This window comes from Strigops habroptila, chromosome 8 (assembly GCF_004027225.2).
Source record: "Strigops habroptila isolate Jane chromosome 8, bStrHab1.2.pri, whole genome shotgun sequence".
In the NCBI taxonomy this organism is placed as follows: Eukaryota; Metazoa; Chordata; class Aves; order Psittaciformes; family Psittacidae; genus Strigops; species Strigops habroptila.
Genome location: NC_044284.2, coordinates 44015340 through 44030344, shown reverse-complemented (window position 1 = coordinate 44030344; position 15005 = coordinate 44015340). Strand labels below are relative to the sequence as shown.

The window sequence follows — 15005 nt, the reverse complement described above, 5'->3', positions numbered from 1 at the left end:
ACGCATCTCTCAAAACCTTTATTGTCAGCAAATAACAAAAGTCAGCCCCGTGGCAGCACAGGGAGCCTGGAGAGAGCAGGGTGCTGGCACCCCAGGGCTCACCACCCTGGTGGGTCCCCTGCACCAGCCCCCTCCCCAGCCTCCTGGGCAGCAGTGGGGCTGGGTGTGTGCGGGGGGTATGGGTGAGACAGGGGGGCACATGTCATTCTCCAAAGCGAGGGGCACAGTTACAACTGCTTATAAATAAACAACAACGAGAAATCTCCAGCTCTGTGGAGCAGGTGGGAATCCTGTTGCCAACCCGCCAGCCCAATGCGCTCTGCCCTCCGAAGGTGGGGAGCAGCCCATGGCCACTGGGTGCCCCCCCAGCATGGGCTCTGCCACCATGGAGGACCAGGTTGGGGGGCCACCAGCCCAAACCAGCTGACAGAGTGGGTTGGGCACCTGCCTGGGTGGATATAGAGGGATGCCCTGGGAGTGCAAGGGTGGGGATGGAGGGAGGTGCCAGACCCTGCAACCCCAACAGCAGCTGGGGTTGGCAATGGGCCCTACGGACAGTGAGAACCAGGGCATGGAGCCTGGGAAGTGCCAGGAGAAGGGCAGTGCTGCCAGATGGACCAGAGCCCTCAGGGACATGCATTTCCCCAGTGGCTAGCAAGGAACAGGGCTGGGTGCCCTGACCACCAACCTTCCCAAGTGCTGTGGGACGCCTTCACAGCTCCATCGCCCTCTGTGCAGGGGGCAGTAGGGAGCACCCTCCCATGGTGGGACTCCTGCCACCACCCTCCCCCACTTTCAGCCCCTCAGGTGCCACCCACTGTCCCCTACACATGGTGACATCCCCACACTCCCCCACTGCCTCCTGCACTCAGGGGACTGGTGGGAGGCTGAGGAGGGCAAAGCACATTGGGAACCATCAGAGATACCTTCTACCTTTAAACACTGAAGCTTATATTAGAGACTATGATATATAACCCGGGGGGCAGGGCCATCCTGCCCTGAGTAGAGACAGCAGAGAGAGCACAGCTCCGTGGCCAGCCTGGCGAGGGTCTGCTCCAGCTGTGAGCAGGAGGTTAGTACAGGGGCACAGAGCAGGCAGGTGGGCAGGGGGATGCTGTCTAGGGCTGGTTCTTCACTTCGGGGTCTTTGTCGTAGATGTAGCTTCCCACACCTCCGGTGTTCACACCTGCACAGGGGGAGATGCAGGAGGGTGAGGACCTGAGCAGGAAGGCGGCATGCTCCAGGGAGATATCCCCTCTGGGCAGTGGCATGAGCATCGAGCTCCCTATCCCACATGCCCCCAGGCACTCACCCTTTGGCCCAAAGAGGATTCCGTAGCAGGGCTTGTGGCAGTATGGCTGTCCATCATGCTGTGCAGGCAGAGAGAGGCACATGTCTGGGGTGGGGGGCCAGGGAAAGGCCAGTCCCCAGGACATGTCGTCCTGGCTTGTCCCCCAGCACTTCCCCCAGCTGTAGAGGCTGCTCCTGCCAGCCCTCCCCTGCCCTCTTGCAAAGGCAGGGGCTGCCCCACCAGCATGGCACAGCACAGCTCAGCCATGCCCCACTGGCATCCCCTATGTGTGCTGCCGGGGCTCTCAGGGCCAGGACATCCTTACCTCAGCATGGCCCCCCGGGGTCAGTGTCTTGCTGCAGCGCTCACAGCGTAGGCAGGGACGGTGCCAGTCCTTCCCCAGTGAAGTCACCTTCTCGGCTAGAGTGGGGACAAGGAGGGAGGTCACGCCACCCCCTCTGCACACATTCTGAGGGGAAGCATGCCCCATGGGGACATCACCTCTGCATATAAAATCCTGAGATAGCCCTGTGCACCCCAGCCTCCCGTGTCTGTCCCACCCCTCTGCTGCCTTGCAGGTGACAGAGGGTGGCGGAGGACAGCTACTAAGACCACACCACCCACCTGGGAGGTGACAGCAGGGGACATGATGCAGATGAAGCCCTGCACCCAGGAGCTCCTCCAAGAGGACGCATTGCTGCAGGCTTCTTGGGCACATCCCTCTGTGCCCCCAACCTCATGTCTGAGCCAAAACCCCTCCCAGTCCCTCTACATGCCCCAGGGGTCTGCATGGAGCCCCAGCACTGTGGGGCCATGCCATCCTGGGGCATGCACCCACTGCCCGCTCACCACCTTACCAAAGTAGACTCTCTTGCCGCAGCGCGGGCACATGTTGGGCTCCCCAGTGAAGGTGGTGACACTGGAAGCTGGAAGGAGAGAGAGCATGGGCATGGGAAGTGGAGGGACATCTCAGCCAGGATACGAGTGCAGAGGACCCCACACACAAACCCTGCACCCCGCACCATCACCAAACAGTGAACACCACAATGGGGGGCCAGGCTGCCAGTCCTGCCTGCTCCTCACCTTTGCTGGGCCCCTTGGGAGGTGCAGCGTTCACCTTCCTCTCCTCCACCTTCACTGGGTGCTCAATGGGTCCCGGTGCAGTCTGTCCCTCGATCTGCGGCTTCTCATAGATGTAGGACCCAGCACCACCAATGTTCACTCCTGCAGATGGGCAGAGAGAGGCTGCGGTGGTCTGGGAGCACTCAGAGTCTCCATCCTCCCCCAGCCCCACTGAGCCAAAGGGCCACTGCAATCACCGCTGCATGTTGGCCCCAGCCTGCTTTCTCCTGACCCAGGTTTTCTCCAGCCACATCTGGAATGGGAGAGCAACTCCACCTTCTGTTTGAATTGGAATTTGGTTTATAAATATAAAAAAGTGGACAGCTGTCAGGACGGATCCCTCCCTCCAGCAGCTCTCCCTCTGCACAAGGGGATGGCAGGGTTGGGACTGCAAGTGCTGGCTTGATGCTTAGCCCGTGCTAGCCTGGCTCCAGGAGTATTTTCAGGGCCACAGCTCCCTGCCAGCAGGGATGAGGGGACCTGGCCCCTCCTGCAGCCCTGGGCACAGCCACACAGGTATGGGGAGAGCACAGACCTACCTTTGGGGCCAAACAGCGTGGCGTAGCAGGGCTTGTGGCAGAAGGGCTTCCCATCATGCTGGGGAGAGAGAGGGGAGTGTTAGAGTGCCAAGTGGAGACCATGGTTCTCTTGGGATCACTTCCATCCCCACTGGTGTTCAGAGACCACCATGGCCATGCCTACACCCCAAAATGCACCCAGTCTGTGGGTCTGCCAGCGACAGCCCAACCCAACCCTAGCACTCAAGGATTCTGCCTGCATCAAATGCTCTGGCTCTTCTGCACATGCCATAAAGCGGGGCTGGAGCACCAGTACCCTGTGGCACTTCAGCTGAGAGGCATCTCCAAGCCCTAGCCCAGCCATGTGCCACCCAGTAAGGTATCACTTTGCCTCAAGCCAGGCCGTTATTAGGCACACAGAGCACTATGGCTACCCCCAAGCTCTGCCTCCCCCTCGCCTTGGTCTGAGATCAGAGGCCCCATGCGGGCACTGGTCCCAGCCCAGCTGCTGTTGGCCCCACTATCAGCTGGGGGCGATTTATCACAGGAAGGCATGAAGCGGGCAATAAGCCCCAGAGCTCCCTATAGGCATTTCTCATGGGCCAACAGGAACCGAGTCCAGGAGAAAAGAAAGGGCCTTTGTAGCTGGGGCAGGGGGCCAGCAGGGATACCACGCACACTGCCCCATGTGGAAAAGCCACTGGGACCCAGGCAAGAACCCACCGCATCGCCTGCTCGGCTCCATTCAGCATCTCAGCCCTGCTTCCTGCCCTGTGCTCCTGCCCTCCATCCCCTCTGCTGCAAGGCAAGGATGCCTTGCACAAAGTGGCAGGGCAGTAGCTGGGCAGAAGCCATGTCCCTTCCCTCGCCTCCCCAAGCGGTGCTATGCCGAAGGCAAGGGCTGGGAGCAGCCGGGGCAAGGCTGGGGAGCGAGCAGGCAGTGGGCTGGCAGCAGGCAGCTGTAAAACATAGCCAGGCATAAACATCAGTGCGCTCGCTGCGTTACTATGCCGGGGGGAGGTAAACATTTAGCTGGTCTCTGTGCGACACCTTTCCAACGCGGCTGGACACACTGGCTTGAAAGGAGGGAGAAAAAGCAGGGAAGGGCCAAATCCTGCTTCCGGCACAGTTGGTGGGGCCTTGGCTGTTGTCCCCACGGGAGCAGAATCTGGCCTTATATGGAGAAACTGCAAATCCCCCAGGGTTGACCCAGCCCAAAGCACAGAGCTACCCGTGCAGCCCCATCGTCCTCCCTGAAGGATGGACCTTGCACCCCCCCGGGCTGGTGGCAACCAGCACGGCTGTCCCTGCCGCTGCTGCCTGCTCCCAGCTGTGCTGCATGCTAAAACCCTGCTAAAGAGCTGGTGACACACTGGCATGACAGGCACTGTGCTAAACCCAGGGCACCGTGTGTCACGCTGGGGCATCACACAACAAAAACACAGTTGCTCCCAGGCCTGAGCACCTGCCACCGCCAGCGTGGCACCCTCACAATCCTGAGTGCTGAGCAGCTGCGGTGGCACCGCACTCCAGTGTAAGTCCCAGGGCACCAGTGCTGAGCTTGTACCATCACAGCAACCTGTGCTTCCCCAATTTTTGGTGTTTTTAACCACACTGCAGTGCGAGCTCTTAGTTCCCGCATGACTGAAGTCAGCACAATGCCCAAACAAGCTTGTCTGGCACACAGAGCAGCTTCAAGTGCTTGCCAGGGCACGCTGAGCTCTGCCACAGGCTGCCTGCGAGCCCACACCGGGGTGGCACAGCTGGGCCACAACACGTGGTGCCAGCACCACTCTGTGGCTTGCCCAGGACTGTGCACAAGAACTCTTGAGCACTATGTGTCACAGCAGCACTTGAAGCTACAGTGCGTGCTCCTGGGCTTGTTTGCTGCAGGGACAACCCATCCACGTGGCATCAGGTACCTGTCCCTGCCAGATTCCTGGGACTCTCCATCCCTGGGGTGCTGGAGAGCCCACCAGCCCACCAGCCCCATGGCAGCACAGCTCCCCCGCCCCATCCACCCCAGCAGCTCTTACCTCAGCATGCCCGCCTGGGGTCAGGGTCTTGTTGCAGCGCTCACACTTCAGGCAGAACTTGTGCCAATCCTTGCCCAGGGAGGACACCTTCTCGGCTGCACAGAATACGAGAGAGCAGTGAACAACTGCCCAGCTGCTGCTGAAGCCCCTGGGGAAGCCAAGGGGGGCTGTGCTGGAGGGGGCTGTTCATCGGCATGCTGTGCACATCAGCCACGCTGCGGGGACCGCTCTGTTCAGGCCACGGGCACGGGACCCCCCAGCCTCTGCCTCCCTGAGCACCGGCTCTGCCATTCCACGGATGCTCTTTCCCACGCGCCAATCCAGCAACGGTAGCATTTTCCTTTCTACTCCCTACGTCTATTTTTACCCGCCATGTTACCCAGACTGACCCTGCTCCCATTCAAATATTTAGTGTTACCATGCCCACCCCACCCGTTTAGTCATGCCTCCACACACACACCCAGCCTCCTGGGCTCCCCAGGGAGCCTCAGCCCCAGTTCCAGCCCTCAGCCGGAGCTGCCCCGGGTGCTGCTCCCAGGCCTGCATGCAGCTGGGAGGAGGGGACTGCAGCCAGCCTCCAGTGCCACCAAGGATGGATGTTTGGCCCTGGAAAACACCTGTCTCTGGGTGTGCGAGTGATCCCCATCCCAGCCCGGGAGCAGGCACGACGTGCAGACGGGTGCGCAGGCACCATCGCTGCATTGCCCTGGAGTGCCATGAACCTGCAGAGCAACTCGCTGCCGGCACCGAAAATGGTTTCAAAGTATCAGTGGGAAAATTCATGAAAGGAAACTGCTTTAAGACCTGTTACACAAATGCACCTCCTCGGGCTGGCCCCGAGCTGTGCGTCTCCAGCAGCACCTGGGAGGTAGCACAGGCTGCCACTCCTCGTCCTGCATCCCTGGCCTTGTGCTGTCCCCTCTCCCTCCCAGCTCCTGGGGGGCTGGTCCCTGCCCTGTGCCCCCCACCGATTCCCGTTCCCCTTTCCTTTTCCCCACACATGTGTGAAGACAGCTGGAAAACAGCATGATCCTCTTAAAGCCACCGTAAAACTAAATCAGAAGGGCCAAATAAAATATTTAACAAGCAAATAAAAGCGCAACCAGAGCCGGCCCTGCTCCACAAGACCTCCTCCGCAATGGTGGAGTTCCCAGCCCTTTTTTCCCCAGATGACTGCAGCAAATGTCACCTGTTTGCAGCAGATCAAGATGGGGGTCAAGAGCTCCCTGAGGGCAGGTCCTGGCTTCCAGAGCCACCCTCCTCTCAAGGCAAACAGCTGCGTCTGGGGCATGCCACAGGGCCAAGATAAGCTGAAACAACTGCCCTCACCACCCACAAAATCAACCTCGGCACAAAGCAGGGTAGCCAGTGGCAGATGAGGGCAGAGTGAGGGGACAGAGCTGGAGCCATCGCACCAGGGTGCAGGGGGGAGCCCCATGAGCATCCCCAAGCAAGCACGTGGAGGGAGCACGCGACCAGGGAGGGAAACAGAGCATGATGGGCTGAAAGCCAAGGTGGGGGCTTGGGGCCAGAGAGCTCTTGGCTTTGTCACAGCGGATGCACAGCCAGGCTGTGCCTTGGCTGCATCACCCCCAGCTCCCCCCAACGCCTTGGCCCAGCACCACCGTGGCCCCGGGTACAAAGCAGGGAGGAAACTCCTGGCGGATGTTTTCCAGAGGCCATTGCAATTACAGCTGGCCACAGCCCACACCAGCTCCTCCTGCCCCCGCAAGATGAGGTCTCCCTCCTGTATCCCCCCCTCCATAATATTTCAGGCAGCTGTAAATCCCTGCTGCTCCCTGACAACGCAGACACCCCCCCGCCAAGGCCACACAGAGCAAGAAGGACTTTGCTGTCACCCGCAGTCCCTGGCAGGGGACAAGGCAGGAGGGAGGAGGTGACTCGTGCACCATCCTGCTCCCAGGGCACAGAGACAGCCCCTGTGCTTCAGGCTGCCCCTTGCCCGCGGGTGGAAATGCCATGCAGAGGCTGCTCAGGCATCCTCTGGCTGCAAACAAGGGTTCCCGGGGGACCCGGCTGGGGCCAGCACAGCCGGACGGCTTTCCAGGCAGCATTGTTCGCGCCGAGCAGAGGAAGCAGCTTGGAGCCACCCCAGCCCATTTCCAGGGCAGTGACGTCCTGCCCGTGGCTGTGCTGCCCCATAAATCACTGCGAAGAGAAAGCAACTGCACCCAGATTTCCTGTCACCCAGCCGCATCTGCTCCATCGCTGCATCAGCTTCAGAGGAGATGTCTCTGGCCACGTCCTCCCACTGCAGCAGAGACCCCAGGGCAGCTGCTGGGGGGAGCCCTGCTCCACACCCGCAGACCCCTCAGGGACACCCCACCATCAGCACTGCAGCCTGGGGTGAAGCAGCACCAGGGCTCCATCCAGCTCTGTGCAGGGAGCATGGGATGGCAGTGACCTCCAGAGCAGGCTTCACTTGGCCAGATGTCACACCCCACCCAGCCTCCACCACTGAAGGCCATAGAATCATAGAATCTGTGGCCATGCCATACTGTGTTGAGCCATGACGAGAAGGGATGGGCCAGTGTCCATTCAGCATCACACCGCATGCACGCACATCCTGCCCTGCTTGCTGCATCCTGCACTGACACACTCAGCCTGCAGCAAGGTGATCCCCTCAAGCCTGCCAAATTTAAACCAGCCATGCAGCACTCGCCGCACAGGGCAGAGTACTCACCTGCAGGAATCTGGCCTCTGCCAAACTTGCACAACTCAGGGTTTGCCTGCCCTGGGTTACCCGTCTCACCATGGGTGGGCGCCAGGTGCCCATCGATAATAAACCTCTCCCCCGGGGGAAATGCCCCCGTGGAGGAGAGGTGGAGGCACAGCCGGGTACACGGCCAGCTACAGGACACAGCCATGGCGTGGATTTGCACCGTGCAGGGGGTGCAGCCCACGCCAACAAGGGACACCACCAGTGCCAGGTAAGATGAGAGGGCAGAGCAGGAAAGTGCCCAAGGGGACTGCCGAGGCTGTCTGCTCCCCAGCTCTGCAGCAGCCCCACCCCAGAGACAACATGGCTCATCTCAATTACCTGCTGTGCCTGGGCAAGGCAGCTGGTGTGGGCCGGAGGTGGGTGCATCTTTTTGGCTTTGGAAGGGAGCATCCCTCCTCCCAGCCCCAGCGCTGGGGTTGCACTGAGCCAGCTCCAGGCCCTCGCACAGGTATTTCCATAGCCTGACGTCAGTGCTGCTTCCAGCCACAGGCTTATTCAGCAAAAGCAAACGTAGCTGCAGCCGCGTCTCTGCAAAGGACTGGGCTGTGCCCCATCCATTCCACCACAGCCCTGGGAGGATGTGGGGAAGGGCTAACAAAGCCCAATCTGGCGATAAAGATGCCAAATCCCCTCAGGGACCCAGTGACAGGCACCCCTGGAGGAGAGGGATGCTGTCAGACTGACCGCAGATGCACTTCAGAGCACTCACATGCACAAAGGAATGAATAAGAGAGATGAGCACAGGGAAAGGAGCCTGGTAAATGGCTGGAAACAAAGCCAAGTGCTCAGGCAGCCTGCAGTGTGCCTGGGAGATGGAAAAGGCAGAGGGATGGCTTGAGGTTTTCCTGCCATGCCATGTCCAATGGTATCACCATCCATGGTGCCTCTCTGGTCTCTTGGGAAGAATCTGTGCCCATGTCCCCCACTCCACGTCCCCCACTCCATCCCCTCCTACCCTCCCCGCACGCAGCCAGGCAGCTCCTCTCCCTAATCACACAGCCGGTGCTGACGGTTACACCACACTGAGATTTTTGGCCAAGACATATATATTTAGCTCCCCCGCAGCAAGGCGAGGCAAGCCCTCCGGTCCCGAGCCGCTCGCTTGCTGGGCTCCCTCCAAGTGTGCAACAAAGCTAGCTCAGTACAGCCTTGCCAGGGAGCGCAGCCGGGGCAGGAAAAGCAGGGACAAGGCATACCCCAAGCAGGGGGTCCTGTTTCCCAGGATGTCGCTTCCAGCTGAGCAGAGAGCCAATGTCTTCCCCAGGACCCAAGTCCCCACATAGCCAAGCCTCTTGGGTGCAAGCAAAAGTTTGATTTCCAGCTGCAGCCCTAACGCGTGGCATGGCTCCCATCCACCCCGCCGCTCCCTGCTTCCCTGCCGACAGAACCTCACCTACTGCAGGCACTTCCCTGGCCGTGGGCCTTCAACCTCCTGCTCTGGTTCATGGGGCCACCTCCAGCAAGTCCCTCTCCATTTTCCACAGGGCTGCTGTACTTCAGCAAGTAGCGCCCACATGGGATGCATCCCTCTGGCTCTGAGGCCAGGCAGCTTGACTGTGGCTGTGTTGGGAAAAGATCAGCAGTGTTTCTTGCCAGGCACTGAGCAAGGCTGAGCCTCAGAAATCAGCTTCTTCCTTGCTGTCAGGCATTGCGAGCAGGACCCCTGGCCAGCAGCAGGAATCAAAGCAGCCTGCAGCCCTCCTCTCACCCTGCTGCATGCTGAGGAGCAGCAGAGAGCCAGGAAATGGGTTGCACATCAGTAAAACCCCTCCCTGGGTAATCGCTGGTCCAGCGCAGAGTGTTCCTCCTGCATACTGAGATACCATCTCTGGCCAGCAGCGCTGTCAGGAGGGTCAGACAGTTTCCTGGCCCGTGTCAGCAAGAGCAGGACTCTGCCGGAGCAGCCATGCCTAAGTGCCTCTCCAGCTCCATGGCTCCTCACCTCCCCACCCTGATGGCTCCCCACAGCCACAGGGCACAACCAGATCCAAGCAGGGGCAGGGCCAGGGCTTTGGGCAACACAGTGTGAACAGAGGCGGCAGCAGGAGAGGATGCTCGGGACCTCCCTGGGGACCACAGCATGACACTCCCCACGGGCAAGTGCATGGCAGGCTGGTAGCAGAGCTCTCCCCACCCGCATGCCAGGACCTGTCCCCACCATCACCTCCCTGGTTGCTTCAGGGCCACCCAGCCCACTGACCGGAGTGATGGGTGCCACCACAGCCAAAAGTGGCACCACAGCACTTGCTCCTGGCTCACATTTGATTGCAACATTGCAGTGACAGGTTTTCCATTACCTGTCACTTGTGCATTCCTGCTCTGCCTTTCCTTGCCTTTCCTTTCCAGTTCCATCACTTCACCTTTCCCCACCTCTGTGCTCCTACCAGGGACAGTGAGGGAGGACGGGAACACAAGGACCTCTGCCCAAGACCTGGGACCTGAGATGTGGGTGCAGAGCTCCATAAACCAGACACCAGAGTCACCGAGGACCAGCCAGGCTTGCAGAGCGCTGCCTGCCAGCCCCAAGCCTCCACCCCATGCAGCCCCAGGAGCAGCACTGCTCCCCACAGGCACGGGGATAGCAGGGTACCCAGCTGGCCAGCACAAACCCCTGGCACAACCCTTGCAAGCACATCCACATGGATCCCCATGTTCCACAGCAGCTGAGATCCAGCTCCCTGCAAGGCAGGCATCTGCCCATGAACATGCACACGAGATGCCAGCACTGCACTGTGCAGGAGCCCCAGCAGCTCCAGCAAAGCTGAGGGTGCGTGAGAGCAAGGGGGCCAAGACCTCAGCCCATCCCATCCCACCCTCCCACAGGTAATTTTCTATAGCTCTCACTATTTTCCTGAGGGAGAAGCTAATGCTAATCAGCCCATCCTACAGCTTCCCACAGAGGCATTCCCTCCCCGGCAGGGCCCTGTGTGGGAAGCAGGGAACTGGTGCATCTTTAGTTACCATTCTGCAAGGTCCACGCACACTCCGAGAGCAGCTACCCTGAGACAGGGGAGCAGGCAGTTACTCAGGGGGCCCGGCCAGCCTTTGTGCTGGCAAGCCAGGGGCCGTGCCGACACTGACGTGCTGACTGCTATGGCTGCGCCTGAAGAGCTGCTTCCTTTGTTAGGGATGGCTGTAATAAAGCCCCTCCTGCCTCTCTGCCCGGCCACCGTCTCCCAACAGCCAGTGCCCAGAGCCAAGCACAGCAGTTACTTATTAATTGCAGAGTGGCTCCTGCAGCTTGAATTTCTGCAGAACTGACCTGTCAGGGCAGAGCTCTGCGGGGAGAGCACCCACACCCCACATTACCCTGTGTGCTGCTGCATCCCTCTCCTCCAGCACGCTCAGGACATCAGTGTGACAGCGGGGTGAGGCACTGGCTGCAGGCTCCTTTGCGCACACTAGGCTTGGACCCTCCTTGCTTCCCAGCTTAGTGCCCCTTCATGTCCTTAGTGCCCCTTTGGCACTCCACCAGCAAACCGTGCTGCTCCAGCTGCAGACGCGCTGGGACAAGCCCCAGTGCTACTGGGTGATTCCCACGTGTTTTTAGGATGCCTTTTCCCAAAACAAACAGTGCAGCAGCCTCCTGCCACCCCCCAGACACCCCAGCATGTGCAGAGAGCTCCCTGCAAGCCACCCGCTGGCAGGCCCCACTGCACGTGTGCTCACCACATCCTCGCGATGGGATGGGAAAACAGGAAACCCCCCGCCGCCACAATCCCCCGCAGTTCCCTGGGAAGAGAGGTCGGGTGGCGGAAAGGCTTGGCCAGGGCTCCCGGCGACCCTGCAAAACTCATTTAAGGCTCATGGTGCAAAAGGGAGCCGGGAAAACGTGCGGCTGTTTGGCTTCAGTAGACTCCGGTCCCTCCGGCACTTCCTGCCACAAGAGATAACCCAAATCCAACGCGCCGCCACCTGCCAGCGCGGGATGGGAACTGGCCCTGCAGCCCCTGGCAGCGCTGCTCCACTGGTTAAACATTCACTGCATCTCTCCAACCTCCCCAGACCAGGCAAGTTAGCCCCAGCCGCTCCTGGAAACAATGTCACAGACCTCGACCTGCCTTAAAAAAAAATAGAGAAAAAGCCAGCAAACTATTTTTATATTTCCCTGCGCTTTTTAAAGTAAAAAAGCTCATTCTGTAGCTCAGGAAACGCCCACATCCTCCCAACCGCGCAGGGAGGAGCCCGCTGGATTTTTCCAGGGAGCATGAAGCAACAGGCAGCCTGGAAATGAGTTTTCCATCGGTACCCAGGACGGTTGGTGTTGGTCAGACACTTCACGGGGCCGGGAACGGGACATGGTGACATTTCTCATACATGACCCATGGCTGCAATCCCAGGCATTTGAGAAGTTCGGAGTTGCCAGCGTTCATTCAGCACAGGCGAGGAGCGCTCCCGAACAAGCAGGGCTTTATGAATCACCTCCCTGCTAAGCTTCGGGCCAGCCGAGGAATTCACAAGCGCTACCAAACCCCAGGCGCAGTGCTCCCATCACCCTTCCCACTGAACCATGCGGTCTGTCAAGAGAAAACCCAGGAGCCATGTCCCGGAAAGACAGCACAGAGGTCGCATAGAGTTTCTGTGCATTAAATAAACGGACCTGTGTTTATTCTGCCAGAGCCTAGGCAGGAAAGCTCAAGGCGTCAGCAAGGACACGCTCCAGCCTATCTCAGCATCAAGTACAGAGAAGTTTCTGGCTTGATCCCATTCCTGTTCATCCCCCGGTCTCTCTCAGGTGCACTGGGAAGTCCCTGTGGGGAAGATGTGTGATGGGGGCTGCTGCTACCCCACTGCTGAGCACCTGCTTCCCCTCTGCCCACAGGGCAAAGTGTCCTGGGGGGTGGGGGCAGGAACAGGGAAGCCAAGGGAAGCACAGACCTGGACATGGACCACTACACCTACAGAAATCCAGCCGGGGAGAGAGAGCCAGCACACAGCTGGAGACATGGGGTACAGCTCTGCTCCCACACACACCACATCACTGAGAGACCAACTCCCCCAAGCACGCGGGGAGAGAGAAAGAGCACAGACACTGCTGGTGCCTCACCTCCTGGCACAGCCCAGCCTGAGTGACTGACCCAGGGCCAGTGCCCAGCTGGCTGGGCGGACACGCTATTTTCTGCTTAAAAAGGAAAAGATTCACACAAGGAAAGACATCCAAGGGGCCGAGCCCTTCCCACCCCCACACAAAAAGGTTTATTTAAAGGAGGAAGACAGCAAATTCCTATTTCTCTGTGTTTACTTGGAGACGGCCGGAAAGGAATGAAAGCACCAATGCCTCAAATGCTCAGGCACCATCAGGACCCTTTGGTATTTCTCCACCAAACAAACATGCTGAGGCAGCAGGGGCAGGACCCTAAAGCACCAAAGGGAGACGGGCAGGGAGAGGTGCAGGCTGGCAGTGCCAGGCCAAGGCAGCTGGACCCTGTGGCCAGCAGGTCCCAGGAGGCAGCTTGGGCTGGAGTGATGAATGCATGCCCGGAGCCACACTGAGCCCACAGTGCAGCCCTGGGGATGCTCACCCCAAAGGATGCCCACCCCGGGGCCAGGGGGTCAGGTCACTCCCTGGGAGGCTCCTGGTGGGGACCACTGTGCCAGGGGGAAGGTGGCTGAGGCAGGCTCCCTAGGGAGCAGCAGCGAGGCACCGAGGCAGGGGATCAAGCCAGGGACCTGCTCCCACCTCTGCCCCCGGCATCTTCTGCAACCTGGGCGGTGGCGCTTACCCAGGGATGCCAGACGGGAGACACCCCATCCCTGGTTCCCAGAGATCCTGACCAGCCACAAACCCAAGCAGGGCCCTCAGGGACTCGCTGCTGCCCAAACCCAGCCCGGGCATGCCAGGATGGACTTCTAAGCTCAGACTCTGCCTTCGTAAAAGTCCCGTAGAAACCCCAAACCATTCATTAGCTCTCCCACCAGGCTGGGGAGAGGCGCGATGGGGAGGGGTGAATGGCACACCTGGAGCGAGGTTCGCAGGGAATGGGAACAAATTGGCGGGGAGAAGGTTTTGTTTGCACCTGCCACCGCCAGCTCCTCCCCACCATAACCCCCTGCCCAGTGCCCCATCCATGTCAGATGGGCTGGGTGTCCCTATGACCCGAGCCAGTGGGGACATCAGCCTCCCCAGCACCAAAACAGGTGCGGTCACACACCCCAACCGGAGCTCCTCACCCCCCGCTTCACCTCCTCAGCGCAGGGACCAGGGGAGAGTGCCCCGGACCCCCCTGTAACCACCCCACTGCCGTGTCCTCAGCCCCGGGGCGAGCCGGCAGCATCCCCCAGCACAGCCCGGGGACGGCGGCACGGGGAAGGGGCGGGGGGCTCAGCAGAGGGGCCGGGGCCGCGGCCGCTGCCGGGGGGGAGAAGCAGCTGGTGCCGGGCATGTCTCTGGGCGCTGGGCTCCCCGGGGGAGCCGCGGGGACCGGGGCGCGCCGGCACAGGGGGCAGCAGAGCCGGGGACACACCCCGGCGCCGGGAAGGAGCTGAGGACCCGGGGGCGCAGCGGGGCTTGGGGCAGGGGGGACAGGGGTGAGCGCCGGCTCCGGGATGGGGGACCGGGGACAGCACGGGAGTCCCGGGGGTGCGTCCCGGCTCGGGGAGGGGGATGCATGGCAGGGCCCCGGGGGTGCGCTCACCGAAGTACACGGTCTTGTCGCACTTGGGGCACTTGGATGCCATGGCGGGAGAGCGGAGCGGAGCCGAGCCGCGCTGTGCCGAGCCGATCCGTGCGCCCCGCTCCGCCCGGCCCCCGCCCACTGGCCCCGCCACCGCCCGGGGGGGGCGGGCCGGGGCGGGGCTGCCCGCGGAGCGTCTGCCCGGCTCGGCTCGGTATGGCACAGCACAGCGCGGCGCGGCGCGGTGCGGTCCGAGCGCGGCAGGTGCACGGCCCCGGCCGACGGAGCCCTCTGCTCCCTTCCGGAGCACACCTGCCCTGCCCTGTTCCCCATCTCCGAAAGCTCAAAGGATGCCAGTGCTCGCGATTCCCCTTTCTGGGGAAAACACTGCAATGAAGCAACGTGACTTGTTGGGTTTTGCCACTGTGCCCCATCCCTTCCAGTGCACGCCCGAGCAGCGGTGCCACCTTCCCTGTCCCTGGGTGAGCCCTGCATCCCTGCGTGCTGGCACCCACCCAGGGGACTAGCAGGTCCTATTGTCATGATCCCCGGCCCCAGAGCCCATGTAAAAAAGGGACAGGAGTCATCTTGCCCCCTCTTTTAGGGACAGCTAAGGGACACTTAGCCTCCTTTTTTAGGGACAGGAGAGCACCTGGGGGGAGGCTTTCCATCTCTGCATGC

At 60.8% G+C, this 15005-nt stretch overlaps 1 protein-coding gene across 1 annotated transcript; it reads right to left on the bottom strand.

Annotated features, from left to right (window-relative positions):
* Nucleotides 1-14598, bottom strand: CRIP2 (cysteine rich protein 2). Its single transcript, XM_030493575.1, has 8 exons — nt 14346-14598; nt 4968-5062; nt 2953-3010; nt 2375-2515; nt 2149-2217; nt 1617-1711; nt 1313-1370; nt 1-1186 (listed from the first exon to the last, which is right to left on the bottom strand). Exons 1-8 carry the CDS (start codon nt 14386-14388, stop codon nt 1119-1121), a joined length of 627 nt encoding a protein of 208 aa, XP_030349435.1. The 5' UTR covers nt 14389-14598; the 3' UTR covers nt 1-1118.
* Between the last annotated feature and the right edge of the window lie 407 nt (nt 14599-15005).

Coding starts and splice junctions, on each gene's coding strand:
- CRIP2 (XM_030493575.1), bottom strand. CDS start 14,388: ATGGCATCCAAGTGCCCCAAGTGCGACAAGACCGTGTACTTCG. Junction 2,218..2,374: donor TCCCAAGGGGCCCAGCAAAG/GTGAGGAGCAGG, acceptor CTCTCCTTCCAG/CTTCCAGTGTCACCACCTTC. Junction 1,371..1,616: donor CCCCGGGGGGCCATGCTGAG/GTAAGGATGTCC, acceptor CTGCCTGCACAG/CATGATGGACAGCCATACTG.